Below are 16,014 nucleotides of genomic sequence, written 5' to 3'. Positions count from 1 at the left end.
TTGCTCAAGATGTTTCCCCATTTTTGTGCACATTCTAAACAAGCTGTCCCAGGAGGAATGGTGAGTATTCAGACACATGGCCGCAACGATCATTCGAAGCAAAAATGTCTGGTGAACGTGGCCACTAAGATCCGTCCGTTACGAGTCATGAGCACTTTTTCATCTTCGTTACTGAAACACATCTCCTCTAGTAAACAAATGTTGATAGCTTTTAAGGTATGCATTTAACATCTCATGTTTAGTAAACAATATTTTCTTGTTTTGATTTATACCAAATCCTCCCACAATATGGAAAGCAAACAGCTCGCAGTAGAGGAGTAGAAGAGATTTGCTTCCCTGTATCGAAGATGAATTGCTCATATTTCTTCGGGTCTGGCTTTTAGAACCAATGTTTTCTAGACCCATTTGCTTCGAATGATCTGCCCTGTCATATCCCTGATTACTGACGATTCCATCTGGGACCCCATATATGTATAACGATTCTTTCTGTCCTAAATAATGCTTCTGCGTCACATACTTTTCACCCTCACACCCATGGGAGGTAGGTGGATCTTACTCCCTAAGGTGCTTCTTCCCACACTGTAAGTCATGTGGGTACCGATTATGGAAGAAACTAATGTAGTTGGTTAGGAAGAGATGTGGGACTTGCATACATACTTACACGCATACGATTTTTATAAATGAAAAATAAAATTAATCCAGAGACAGAATTTAGTAAACGTAATATAATCAGTGCTTCGTGTAATGGCTGTCTGCTATGATAACTGCCTTTCTTGTGGTAATGGGTAAGAAGTTATTTTTATTGAAGAATGAATTTTCGAAGTTGCTGTTTTCTCATTCATAGATTTTTCAGCTTCTATTAATAATTATGAAATACATTAAGAGATATATAGAAAGCACGTTTTAGTGAAGAGAAATTTAATTACTGAGTGACGTGAGACATACTGACGAGAATTTTGGCCTTTGTAGCAGTATGACAGTGCCACTAATTGTTGTGCTCTTTTTTTCAACAGGCAAATGCAGTTTCTACGGCTGCATACAGCTGTTCGTGGGTAGAGGGGAGTGCACGGTTCAAACGTACCCTCAGGATCCTCATCAGTCGCGCCCAGAAGCCCCTGGTTCTCACTGCTGGAAGTCTCTATCCTATAGATAGAGCAGCCTTCCTCTCGGTAACTAAGCAGCTGAACCGCAATCTATCTTTATAGCCTGTTGTGTAATAATCAGTGCCAGCAGTACTCTTCAGATTATGGCAAACAGTAACAACAGGGTGGTACCTACGGGTCAAACCGACATTTGTGGGCAGTTGGCGCTACATCGTAAGTGTGTGACAAGATGGAAATTTGGGTTGGACGCCAGTTGTGCCCGGGTTTCTGGGATGGTAAAGGTGACCATTAACGAGAAGCAGGACATCCAGGTTCAAGTTATGGGCTGGGTAAAGTTTTCAGTTGTCGACATTGAGATTATCACAGCACTTAATTCCACCCGAGTCAGGGTGTCTTTAATGTCGTCATGTACATACGGCTGCAGGATCATGAATGGTGTCTATTGATTTGGACATAACCGTAAGAACAGACACTACACATACATGAAACCATACACCTTGTTCGTTGTTGAGAGACCTATTTGTTTTAACCACCTTTTCGCAGAGAGAACTGTTTTCTCATTAATCAGATTGCTTGCCTTCTGTGCTGGCGTAAGCTGTTGCCAGCACACCGGTTGGCAAAAATGAAGCGCAAAGCTCGATGACTAGGCTCTGGATCAAGTGCACCGATCATGGGAGCGGACAGAGAAACACCTGCAAGCAAAATGCCTCCAACGCCCTCTCGACAGCATCTATTTAGGCAGCCGCCGCTGACCTGAGGGCATCACTGATGCATCGATTTCAGTTTGACGTCAGTCAGTATACTTGCAGTTCGTTGTAGATCATGACAGTATATATCGACCAAATGAGTGCCTATAGCGGGACTAGCAGTGAGACTAAGGTTTGTAACAGGAAGATTACAGACTATTACTGATGAGTTTGAACCACAACACATGGACTCTATTAAAGTTAATAAAAGTTCGTCTAAATAAAGAACCGTTAAATACACTTGTGCAGTTGTGTTGTAGAAAGAGGGTACGGGCCACCCATAACAACATCCTCTCCCTTGTTGCCTTGCTGTACAAGACTCTACATTTGCTCTAAGTGTGAGGCACTTATTGACCTCTTAACAGGAAAGTTGTTGACTATTATCATTACCGTGGATTTGTAGATCCAAAATGTAATTAATTTTGACGCTCTGCTGGCGAACTACGAAAGTTATATATCAGCAGATATCGACATATACTGTCACTTCGCCTACATTGAATTTGCTTTACCTGGAAATAGATTAATAGAGTGTCGCGACAGCAATTATTACAACCTAATAACGGTAGAAGAACCTAACTTCAAATAGGTACATTTTAACGGCTGAAAAGACAGTTTCGACTTCTACATCTACACATAAACTCTGAAAGCCCATGCGCAGTACCTGGTGGGGTACATTTTACCAATATTACTGACTACCTGCCTGCATTACTAAAATGCTTCTACAGTATCATGGCCGTGAATTTGAATTTTAGGGATAATTTTGTGTTTTGTTTTCTATCAAATTTAATTATTGTGCAGGAAGAGTATAATGCTATATTCACCGTAGCAGCAGTTTCCTCTCCAACAGGGCATGAAATGGTACCTTCGTTTTCACCTTCATGTACCCTGCGGTGACGTAGTTTAGAGAAACTGTATTCAGTAGGAATAGTAACAGTTTAGAAAATGTGGTCACACAGATCTGTAGGATCCGTCCACGAACATCTTACAGGGTTTCACTGAAACTTCTCGGAACACTTACTTAACTTTGCTGTGTGTTCCTCTGCTTATTCTCGCCATATAGGATTTTTTTAACATTATAGACACTTCCGAAGAAATTTTAACATTCAATCTACACACAAGACAGGAAGTCGATTTTTTTCTTTCTTATTTATTGTATTTTATTCATTGTATTTCTTGTTTATTCAATGTAAACCAAAGTATGGCCTATCTTTGTGTTTCACTTTCAAAAACCTTTCAAGAGAGCTAAAAACATGAATGATTTGTATAGTTTGTACAAGAGTTTCTCACAGTAATTTGCGCTGTTCATTGTATTATGTTACCTGTGTATTTATAGTATTACAGATGCATGAATGCTGGAATTATTTAGTCTTTTGGAATATATTTTATAAAGTCGTAGTGAAATGAACACGAGACAAGCAGGAAAAGCAAGCAAACTGCTCTTTATTTCAAAACTAGTTGCCACAACTGTTAATACATATATCCCTCCAACACGAGTCCGCCAATGCGTTCATGGAAAAAGTTTGTGGTTGCCTATGGAAACACGATTTACCTGGGCATCCATGTCTTCGTTCGAAGCAATTCGTTGGCCACATCCATGTCGGCGGGCACACATATAGCCAAGCTGTTTAGACTAACCTGCAGAAGTTTCGCAAGTCATTAGAGACGCTCCATACAGTCCGCATCTCTCCCCATGTGATTTCGATTTTTATGGAGCAGTAAAGTATGACATTCGTGACTGTCGATTTGCTTCGGACGATGAAGTGCTTGCCTGGGTAAAATCATGGTACATTAGGCAACCACAAACGTTTTTCCATGAAGGCAGTGACCATTTTGTCTCACAGTGAGATAAATGTGGTAATAGTTAGTCCGGTCACTTTTGAAATAATAAACAGTTCAATTACCTTTTCCAATTTGTCTTGTTTTCATTTGACTGCCCATTAAATTCATTCTCGTTTCTGGAATTATCTTGATATTTGGCCTTATCACAATGTGGTAACTCCACTGGGTTCACCTTTTCACTATATCGAGATTGATGAAAGTATTGAGTTCGCTAAAACCCCTAACACACGGTCAATATCGTAAAAGTGTGAGACTAATTGAAACATAAGGGTATTTTTTGCAACTAAAATTTTTACTAGTCGGGAAGGAGATATCCATTTCTAACTCTGGAGCCTGGTATTCAATTTGTGCATTTCAAAACCAAACCTGCAACAAACAGCGATGTGCTCACTACAGCAATGTCGATCAATTAGATCTGCATTACGTAACGAAAATTCTATGTATAACAAGAGATATTATTTGCCATCTATCTGGGAAGTAAAACGGAATATATAACTGAAGTCATATAGGTATCATACTAAGATTGGCCTTTCAGCGTATGGAACTCATATTATGTCATGTTTCATACTTTCCCTAAACGCTGTATCCAACAAATATACAGACATTCTGCCTTTCCCTGCCAAGTTGTGTTCTGTCATGCATTTGAGTTAGTCACTTTAAACACAGATCAACATCTACCATGACATTTGGCTGCTACACTAGAGCAGGATTATACACGAGAAATAATTGGTATAGCTTTCTGTGCGTTTCCCAATTAAGGTACTGAGACCAATTACAGTCAAACGACAATTTCTTGAAGGAGATTACCTTTTAATATTGATTCCAACAGGCAAGCAGAGTGGCGCAGAAATAATGAAAAATGTTTAATAATCGGTGAATGTTTATCTGGAGAGTGGTTTGCAAACAGAAACTGGGGCAGGTAGGCCAATGTGAAACGACGCAGTGTACTGTAAGTTTCATGCTCCAGAAAATTTCCCTGGGTTGGCACCCAATTTAATTAAAACAGGGAACATTTAATATAAGAATTGAATTAATCTTTAAATTAATAAACTTACGTATTAATACCAATAAAAAATCTAAGTGAGTATAAGGAATGAGCATAAGGGAACAGTTTAAGTACAACTGTCAAATCAAATAATTCAGAGCAAACTGAAACTTAAGCCTCAAAAAAAGGAATAAGATAATCAAACAAAGGCTGAAAATATAAGGCCTGCCTTTTGTGCTTCAGAAACTCAAGAAGGGATGTACTAAAATAATTTTACAAAAGCGGACGGGTTTGTCTGAGAAACAGTCATCACAGTTTAATATAGTTTATTAAATTAAAACGACATATAAAAAAATCTCAAGATAATTCTAAACGGTCATCGGTTGTTGTCTGTTATGTAATTCCCTACATCGATTATTGTTGTACTGAGTGCTACTGTACATTGCTGTGATAAATAAAGAGGAAAACTTAGGTGCGCATGGGAAAGCGTCACGCAATATACACGATTCATGCACAAGAATAGAGGTAAAAAGAATTTTGCCCCTCACATAAGTTAGAGGTTCAGAGGTTCAGAGGTTCATCCCTATCGCTATTACTCTTAATGTCATTGCGAATATTATGGAACACTTTTCTACAAAGATATATATCTGCATCACCTTGAACATGAAACTAAGCTATGGTGGCGTGAAACACCCATAAAAACGGTTGAATATTAATGAACGAAGCAAAATTACTAATATTCGTAGAAACTTCTAAAACACCAATGTAAACCGTATAGACACAAACAGCAACGAAATATCAAGCGGAATTAAGAATAAAAGTATCGAACATGGTCCTGAAATTAAACACAGTCAAATTACCACCAAGTGGCATGAACAGAGCTACACAATCTTAGAACTGAAAAGAAATTAAAAGTAGATGAAATGAAACATACACACTCGACAGTTCACACGTACATTCCAATTAAAAAAAAAATCTGACAACTGCATTTTAAACCTGTGCTGGCGTAATGAACTTTCTATACCACGTGCTGTGCTTGCACAAAGCGAGGGCCCCAAAAACTTCCTGCATACAGAAAAACCTACTCTGAAACATGTAAGAATTCGGCTACCAAACTTAAAATGGAAGTAGCAAATCAAATATGTACATCAGCCGTATTAGCTACACATCATCACATATTACTAATACACTTACCAATGACACAGTCCTGAATGTCGAGAGCACGCTCTCCCTACAACTAAAGTCCCCCCGGTAGACGGAAGAGACCACAGGGATACTTTCCGACACCAACTTAACTACTGTCGATTGATTAACGAAAAAGTACAAATGTCTTTGCCTTGACTAAGAAAGCTACGTCCGCTACACTGTTGCTACCACAACAGAGAGCTAGATGCTGTACTGCTACCATATATAAGACAAATTCAACATAGATACTCACTGAGTCATTCATACAGATCATAAAGAAGGAGAGGATATTTGGGAGCTCAAAATTTAGATAATGTACATAGGATTAGATGCTTAGTGGAGAAATTGATACTTTAACCTAATTGTGGACCACTTAATGGGAACAAACACGAAGTACAAAACTAAATTAGAAACAGTTGAACGTGACAGCACGAAATACAACTTAAATAGTATGAAACGAATTGAACAGAGAAGTTTCAGTGTCTAGATGAAAGGGTTATTTGAAAACCACTCAGTGGAAATAGACACTTTGTGCATGATTGTTACATTTATAAAATGTCAAATGGGACTGTGTTTCAGGAGTGGAACGAGGAAATACTACAGCAAATGGTAAACTAGTTAGGAGGTTTTGTGATAAAATATCGAATCAGCTCTATTAGATGTTGGTTGTTTGGGGTCAGAGGTAGCGCCTCATATCAATTATTGAGTAGGTGCTTGATAGGATTCAATCATATCCTGTAATAGCTGAAGGTCTGAAGATTAATATGAGAATGAAGTCCAGTGTGTAGAGAAAGTTTCAAAGTTATTTTGTCAGCCTGAAATTTGGGTAGTTTGTACAGAAAGATAATACTTTTTCACAGCAAGCTGATTTTTACAGTTTCTTTTTATTTGTTCCTACTAAAAGTATCGGTATGTAGTAATGAGTAAATAAGCTCCATCAAGATAAAAGAGCTGTGACAAACACTTCTGATGTAGAGTCCATGAAGACTCAAAAGTGCCAGCCGGAGTGGTTGATCGGTTCTAGGCGCCACAGTCTGGAACCGCGCGTCCGCTACGGTCGCAGGTTCGAATCCTGCCTCAGGCGTGGATGTGTGTGATGTCCTTAGGTTAGTTAGGTTTAAGTAGTTCTAAGTTCTAGGGGACTGATGACCTCAGAAGTTAAGTACCATAGTGCTCAGAGCCATTTGAACCATTTGAGTCAAAAGTGTGGTAAAAACTATAATCATATAATGTAATATGCTGTACATAAAACTTCAGCAAATAGACACAACAATAATACAGAGCAAAATATTGGCACAGTACCCCTTAGTGATACGCAAAATATCACCTTGTATGGTAAGTCTTCAAGTTTATATGATGCCTCATTTCTATACTAGCCTATTCCCACAGCTATAAATTTTTTTCATAAATTAGTTTCAGCAATTAATTCAGTACCAAAATATTTCATATTCAGTTTTATCAGGGTCCTATGTCACTGATATTATGTACATTCCAATCTGTTGTTAACATGTTTGTGAACCATTAAACATACAGTAACTAATTTTCAAAAGTCTATGTAGCATACCCCTTAAGTATATTAATTTTTTGTGATGTTCTTTTCCGCAATTTTAAAGTAATTTATGCATCACACATGTGTAGCTCTGAATGTAAGCCTATAAACCCTTATTGTAGCAATCAAATGCCTTTGACATGAGGGAGGCCATTCAGTACACGTAAATATGAAGTTTTGCAAGGTTAAGCTACCAGAAGAAAAAGTTTATTGTTGTTCAAAATAATGTAACAAAAAGAAAGATAACATATTGGTATTAATAGACATAGCCAAATGCTTTTTATACTGTAAAATCGAATGTGTAAATGTCTTCACGTATATAAGTAAGAAATAACGATTATAAAATTTTTCTTTTGTGAATTTCTACACTTCGGTCTTTCTATAACTCAAACTTTTGCTTTAAAATTGTGGCGAAATTGTGCTCTGACTGTTCATGGAAACAACAAAAATTTTCACATGTTACACGTTTGAGCAAGGAATGTAACATCAAAGGAATATGTTAATCTGTATGAAAAGAATCAAGCAAGAAAAGGACAACACCTTAAATAAGTAATTTATAACAAACTTTTGTCCTCAACTTTTTAGATATGTCACATATTAATGAAATTTAGGAAGATGAATGTGGCTTATAATTTGTATCATAACCTGTCAGTGTTATAGGAAGTTAAGGTTCCTAGCTGGTACTGTAATGATGTATATAACTCTTCGCTCTCTAATTATGTACTGACATGTTTTACAGCTGGTGAATACATCTTACTCATACTATGCCCTTTTGGGCCAAATAAACAATCGATAGACCAGAATGCTGTACAGGAGTTCGTGGAGGATGGATAGTAACACTGATATCAGTCGCTCTTCAGACACTTCACATCAGCAAAATGTGTTTCAAAAGTTTAAAAATATATAATAGATCAACTGCAAATGAAACTACAATGCAAAAGAAATTGTAAATATTTATAGTATGTAATAACATTTTCATTTCAAAATTCCATTACAAAAGAACTACATTTTTAATGTAATATTGACGTTTCTTTCCACTTGTTACACTGAAAAGTATTTTATCTGAGTTTATTAATTTTCTTTTATATTATATTTCAAATGAGACTGTTGTATCTGCGAAACTATTGTTTTGCTTTCATAATAAACGAGTTTTGTTCCATAAATTATGCCTATCTCTAAACATTAACGAATATAATGATACACTATGATATTTAGTCTGAGAAAACTAAAATGAAATTTAGTAACAATATATTTGCCCACTATGTTGTAAGTTTTATTAACACCTTGATAACTATAATTATGTTCTCTCAGTTATTATTGAGTAAAATGTAGACTGTACTATAGGGAAATAAGTGCTTGTGCTTCTCAATAAATTTACTGAAATATTGTTATGAAGGCTTAACAGAATTACAATAATTTATAACATGGCCAACAATCAGACATTGTGAGTTACATGTATTTTATCTAATACAAAAAATATATTTGAACAATAAGCCACATCTTGCTAGAGAATATTTTATAGAGGAACGAATTTTAAAAAGAATACACCTCACACTAGATGTGATATCAATCACTTCATATCAAAACAATTCCTAAATGCTGTGTTGTTAGATAATTCACTGTCAGTCTCTTGTTGGAACAGTGTATTGATTGTAATTTTCATGAATACTTTAAACAATAACAAGATATAAAGTTACATTAGTAAGGAGGAATGATTAGTCTATGATATGGGATCTCTGTTTTATGCTATAAGGACATGTAAAATAGTAGTTCCCTAGTTTCTTGTCACATATACTGCATATGCTTATCTAAGAAGTAAAAATTTTTATGTACCTAATGCTGTGTATTAGTCTTTAAAAAGAAAACCACACAAAGAAAGAATGTCATTTCAGAATATATTTATTCTATTTTACCTTGTGTCACTGAAAGAATATCTCTATCAGATTCGATTTTTCAGAAAGTAATCTTATGAAATAGGATACAAAAAGTATATATTTATTGTAACTGCTAACTGAAAAATCTTTCATAATGATCATCAAAATTTAGATAACAATGTCTCCATGGAAACAGTATGGATAAAAACTTAAAAGTGTCATATTTAGTAGTCTAGCTTATTAGCTGTTGTTTTGTCTATTATTGTATACTTATGTCTACAAATCTCTATAAAAGATTTATTTATCCAATCTAATTTCAAATAGTGTTAATGCACAATTTTCGAAAATTACAAACCGCAAAATAAATATAATTCATAAATGCAATGAGCTTTATCAGTTTCAGTTATTGTGCAAATACTACACTTTTGATAGTTCTATGTTGAATGCATACTAAATTCTATGAAAATGTGGATAAACAGTTCATAAGGAATCTTCACCTTGACTCATAGGTGGCTTCTCGGTTTTGACGATCAAGTTTATGTGATAGTGAGCCCTCTGTTTGCACATGCCTGGCCATTTGCTAATTTTTTTGTACCCTACTTTGAATTGATAAAACTGACTAAAAATTGTTTTAAAATGGAGATGAATCTGTTGTACCACACATCAACTTCATTAAATTCAAAGGCTCCACATTTGTGTGGAGTACTTTTCCTAATTCATATTGATTTTATACCTTTGCTAACTGACGATACATAGGTCACATTATAAGACTGGTACTCATACTTCTACAGTAAATTTTCAGTGAGCTTTTTGCAACAAGATACATGACTATGTTAAGAAACGTGTGATAACTATTGGTTTACGAAGCTGATATTATTTCATTAGATTAAAAACTATGTGGCTCTTTAATAATCGAATGCTGCACTGGCGATAAATGGACAACGTGTTGTCCGTGTCAGTTGTGCATACTGTTCCATTCTGCTGTAAGTTAATCGCTTCAGTGAAACATCATATTTGCTGTTGGAAGATAAATGAAAGAAGAATGCACCACACAGAACTTCTATTTTGGAAAATATGACTTTGTAAGTACCTTAGTCTGTGGTACTTCTAAACAATACCATGTGTATGACTCTTCTGAATCTGATAATCGTAACTGATTGTTAGACAGTATTGCTTATCCAGAAAGTTGTGCTTCTATAAGCTACAGTTTTGTATGCTTCAACCTTTGAAGTTACAACAGATATATGATGTAGACAGACAGAAGGACACGCATTCCTCTGTACTGTAACATACTTTTTAGATATTTGATCTATGTACTTTCCTAGTAAGTAAAAAAGGGGACAGGATGGTAGGAAAGGTATTAAGATATCACAAAATAATTTTCCATACTGTTAGAGGAAGCAGTAGAAAGTAAAAGTTGTAGATGTGAACAGAGCTTGTAACAAACAAACAAATAATGGTTTGCATATCCCAGCAGTTTCAGTAAGATTTCAGAATAACAGGATGGTCATTTTTGACTGAATTTCCTACAACTTCTCTTTAAAATTTATCATAGTGTAGAAATTTTATCCATATTTATAACAGTGTATTATATTTCTACATAAAACGTTACCTTCAGGTAATTATATTTAGCTGAGATGGATTTTGGAGAAACGACGAACTGACTGCGAAAATAAAGGGGTGGCACACTTATTAACTTCACAAATGAAATTTTTCATCATGTTCGTTAACTATGTTACTATTTCGATTACTGATTTGTTTTGCCATCCATATTCTTCTTCTCCTTTCATTTCACCCAATTATGGGGTACCTTAGATGAGCCACACTTTGGTACTCTGTGTCTTCCCTTTGCGTCAGTAGTTTCTTCCTTTGTAATCCTTCTTTCCTTCTGTCTTCAAGAATTTGCATCGTCTATCTGGTTTTGATTGTGACTTTCAACTTCTTTCTTATCTTTGGTTATTTTAAAACAGTTTCTGCTGTGAGCGTAATTTCTATGGTATTGATTCACCCCTTAAGACATTATAGGTTGATGTAAACAATTTTTTTGTGAAAGTGGTCAAAATTTTCTTTGGTTAGCCTATTTGGGTTCATCTGGAAGATGTGCTTAAACAAATCAATTCTTTTTCTCATCATTGTGTCTCAGAGATTTTTGGTTATTTGTTAAAAGGTTTCGTTTGTGATGTGAATCACTTTGTTGTTATGGAATTTGGGGCAGAGATCTTTTCTTAATATCTTCCAGTTTTGATAGCCAGACTCTTAACTGAGCCATGAATGATGTCAGTCAGTGATTTGGCCATGTGCAATGCTTCTTGTTTGAGTACCATGTTACAGTGTCTTATGTTTGCGATCTGTGTAAGGGAATTTTTGTTACTTGTGTTTTTTGGTGAGCTGATCAACCAGTTCACCGTTACTTCCTCTAAATTGCAGCTGACTCATTCTCCAAGATATCTATAACATTTGACAATTTATATAATTTTTCACCCAATTTAAAATGTTTCAGTAGATATTTTATGTGTGTCATTATTTTGATTTCATCTAAGAAGATTTTTAGACCTACAAAAGCAGTTATTTTTGTAGTTCTAAGGCCTTTTCTTAGGCTTATTTCCTGATATTTGTTCAAAGGGTCATATCATTTTCCAAAGCTACGGTACTGACGTTTATACCTCTCTAACTGTCTTATGTAGTGCACAGTTAAATTGCAGTTGGATGAGTCTTGTTGCCATACACTGTGTTTTATGTGAACATTGTCTGAAATTTCTCCAGTCAGTCTAGCTTTGGAGTGTATGTAGGTAACGTTTAATCTGATTAGTTATGGTGATTTGTTCTCAATGTTTAACTGTTTTAATAAATGAGGGATCTCCAGCCTAGTGAATCATACGTGCTTTGGAAGTAAATGAAAGAGACAATATATAATATTGCTCTTGATTTTTCGAATGCTGTGTGGTTCTGAGGTGTAGGATTTATTTTGTGTACTACGTTATATTCCTGAAACCGTCTGGCATTCTACAAGTTGATTGTCTAGTTGGTACCTGCTCCATTTAGCAGGAATTTAGAAAATGTCTTGTTCAGTACACCTAACATCCCGTTGCAGTTTTGATGGTCTGTTTACAACCCCTTCTTAAGTAATGGACAGAAGAGCACTGTCTCTTCTTCATCTGCGAGGTATTCACTTATTCAGACTTCTCTGTGGTTTGTTTTGGCATTTTTGTTCACATTTCTCGAGGGTTCATCTGCGGTTTGGTTTTCTTATGAGCACTTTTAGTTATTGAGATATCATTATTGTAGTACTTGCTTATGAGTGATTCCGTTTTAGGGTTCCTTGTCGTTATAGTAGAAAAGTCAATTTTTCCTATGGATTCTGTACTGAAATATGCTGGTATTATTTACAATTCCTCCTGTTGTGGACAATATTTTCTTTTTGTCTAAGAGTTGAAGATTCGGTTGACTGTATTTTGCTATTTTTTGTTTAAAAATATTATAAAAGTTTCTTTTGTTATTCTTGATGAGGTGTTCATTGATCCAGAAGAGGAGTTGGTCTTCTTGAGTTTTTGGATTCTTTTGAGACTTCTACTCCTAAATTTTTTTAAGCTTAAGATATTTTTCTGTTATGTCTGTTTTTCTGTCATTGCCACTGTTGCTGTACTTTTATTCTTTCTTCGAGAAGTCTGAGACATCCGTATGTCAATCAGGCTCTTTTTTGGCTTTGATTATGGAACATAGTGGCTCTACTTTAACTATTCAACTTTCCAACATTTGATCTCAGTTCTGAATTTACACGTTTTCTGTTGCGAAGGGAAATCCTTTTGAGCGTAGGAGCTTTCCTGCATCATATTTTATGCTTTTGGGTTTGTTGGTACAGCTTTTCTTTTTACAAATTATTTTGAATTGAAGTTCAGTTACGTAGGGTTTGATGAGACCCATGTTTTCTGATGTTTGATCCACTGTATTATGGTGATATTTTGAGACACAGGTTTCATTTGAAAGCTACCATGACAGGAATTACTCAGCGAAATCTCACACAGCTATTGCTGTACTGTCAGACGAACCTTTAGAGATGTTATCCGAACAGAACCTTACCTTCCTTAACAACACTTGGGAACATTGCCAGGAGCATTCGCAAACCCAAATGATAGCAGCCAAAGAGGGACAGATCACTGAAGAGCAACAACTGTGGCGTCTGGTGTAGAACTGAGATGGTAAATGTCAAGAAACCATGACACTGAGTGTCTCACCTCTTAGCGCCATGGTAACTCTGATTTTACTTTGCCTAGTTCTCACGTATTTCAAGTGATGAACCATTCAGAAGGCTCATCTAGGTGTAATTCCAGTTCCTGTTGACCAGGTACCCAGAGACCGAGATGAAAGGTAGATTTATGGAGTCAGGGTTTAATACAGTGATTTAGAGGAGGCAAATTAGTATTATGAACTTTTTTGCAGATTAAGGGTAGAAGTAATTACAATGCAGTTCTGGGACAGGATAAGACCCGAGAGACTGGGTCTTCTTGGTAGGGGAGGGCAGTGTACCGTCGTGATCCAGTCTGTAGTCAAGAAATTATTATTCTTTTAAAAAGGTAACAGGAAGTTACATAGAAGTGCGAAAGAGCGTTACTTTAGCAATCGCTGGTCAATAGCCGCCAGTGTGGCTACATGTGAATCACAATAACAGACACCCATTGTTCTATAGGGATAGCCAAGCCCAGTGGTAAATAGCGCCACACAGCAGTAACCATATAGCGAACGGGGAGGTGTCAACACTCCAGGACGAGTCTCCTCTTAAGATAACATGACTATGTGTTGTGTTTTAGTGAAACAAATGGACACTGGAGGTATATAAAAACATCTTGATTTTAAGGCAGGGAGCACCTGTCATTACCAGAAGACAGCAGTACCACCATGACACCAGGGCCATGCCAGACAGTGAGACAACTAGGCTCGGCCATAGGTTGGAGATCAGGCGGTGCCTGCTGTCTGCAGTAACTCCTCATGAGAGCTGGTGTCACTAGTCTGCCAGCTTGCCATCCATGCTTGCCGCCAATGATGCTGCTTGCCAACTTCTGTTCGGGAGTAGCGGGTTGTACCTCGCACACAGCAAACTCCACATGCCGCCAATGTGGCTGCACTGCTGACATCAATGCCTACAAAGGCTACAGGGCTCAGAAGCATGAGGCAGCAGAACCACGCAGATGTTGCTACCAGGTCATCAGCCCGAACGTGAGTCAATGTTCAGAGGTGTGCCTAACCCACTACAATATGTATCGATGTCACTAAAACTTCTTTGTAACTGTTAACAGTATGTTCCCTGGGACCCACAGCCTGTCACCACCACTCGCCACCCAACTGCTTTAGTGTGCATAAGTGGGTGCAACATCATATAGGCATGTATTGCCAAGTTACTTGCCAAACTGGCTATATCTTGTAATCACTGAAATAACATGTTCTACATTCTCAACCCACGAAATTTCATTTGATTTCCTCCTCCCACCCCTTCAGGTATATATATATATATATATATATATATATATATATATATATATATATATACACACACACAGTATCGTCATATACTCATACTTTCTATATATATATATATATATATATATATATATATATGTGTGTGTGTGTGTGTGTGTGTGTGTGTGTGTGTGTGTAGGTGTGTTTGTTTGTGTGTGTGTATTAAACTTAGTCAGAACACGCCTTTGAAAGCCTAATGGTACCGACCAGCCGCCATTTCATCCTCAGTCCACAGCCATCACTGGATGCGGATATGGACAGGCATGTGGTCAGTACACCCCTCTCCCAGCAGTATATTAGTTCACAGGACCAGAGCTGCTACTTCTCAGTCAAGTGGCCGCTCAGTTTGCCTCACAAGGGTTGAGTGCACCCCGCTTGCCAACAGCGCTTGGCCGATCAAATGATCACCCATCCAAGCGGTAGCCCAGCCTGACAGAGCTTAACTTCGGTGATATGACGGGAACTGGTGTTACCACTGTGGCAAGGCTGTTGGCTGTATATGTAGTAGGTCGATAATACCCAGGACATGGGCACTGGAACAGAATTTCTGATTAAAGTGGTCCAACATAAATTCTATTGGGGAACAGATCTGAGGAATTTTCTGGCCATGGAATTATATCAGAATTGTGCTGACAGTTGACTGAAACATATGCCATGTGTGGACAAGCATTGTTCTATTGAAAAATGACACCATGATACTAAATGAGAGATAACACTTGTGGCCACAGGATGTCCATGACCTACCATTGTGCTTTCAGAGTTCCCTCAGTCACTACCAACCCTGACCTGAAGTCTTACCCGACGGTTTCCCGCACCATTACATCAGGAGAACATTGCCGTGTCTGTCCCAAAACACTGGGAGAAAGGATTGTCTCTCATGGATGGTTCTATCAGAGCAATTCGCTACTGGAAATAGTATGACACCATTCTTCAGCACTCAATGCTTCCTGGTCACAGTATCACTCCTAACAAAGTAGTTTTTGTTGTGGTGTTAGTGACAGCCGATTTATGGTGAAGTAATTTCCTATTCTGGCTGCTACTCTCTAACCAATAGCGCAGGACTACACAGAATGTTGAAGGGAGTCCAGTATTTGTTATTACATGACAAATGCATATCTGAAAGGGTTACAATGTGTTTTGTGCACAATAAGTTGATCCTTCCGTGTGGTGCTCACACAACATCGACCAGAACCTAGAAGACAGTACTGCCCACACAATCCAT

General features: G+C 37.1%; 1 protein-coding gene across 1 annotated transcript in view; it reads left to right on the top strand.

Annotated features, from left to right (window-relative positions):
* The window catches only part of LOC126203951 (odorant receptor Or2-like), a 34,141-nt gene extending 25,881 nt beyond the window's left edge, over positions 1–8,260 (top strand). The window contains exons 4-5 of the mRNA XM_049938343.1: positions 1,014–1,169; positions 8,147–8,260. Of these exons, the coding sequence (XP_049794300.1) occupies positions 1,014–1,169; positions 8,147–8,203 (213 nt within the window). The 3' untranslated portion in view covers positions 8,204–8,260. The remainder of the gene's footprint in view (positions 1–1,013; positions 1,170–8,146) is intronic.
* Positions 8,261–16,014: the final 7,754 nt, after the last annotated feature.

This window comes from Schistocerca nitens, chromosome 9 (genome assembly GCF_023898315.1).
Source record: "Schistocerca nitens isolate TAMUIC-IGC-003100 chromosome 9, iqSchNite1.1, whole genome shotgun sequence".
Taxonomy (NCBI): Eukaryota; Metazoa; Arthropoda; class Insecta; order Orthoptera; family Acrididae; genus Schistocerca; species Schistocerca nitens.
Note: the sequence above shows the minus strand (reverse complement) of the source record. Positions and strands in the feature narration are given on the sequence as shown.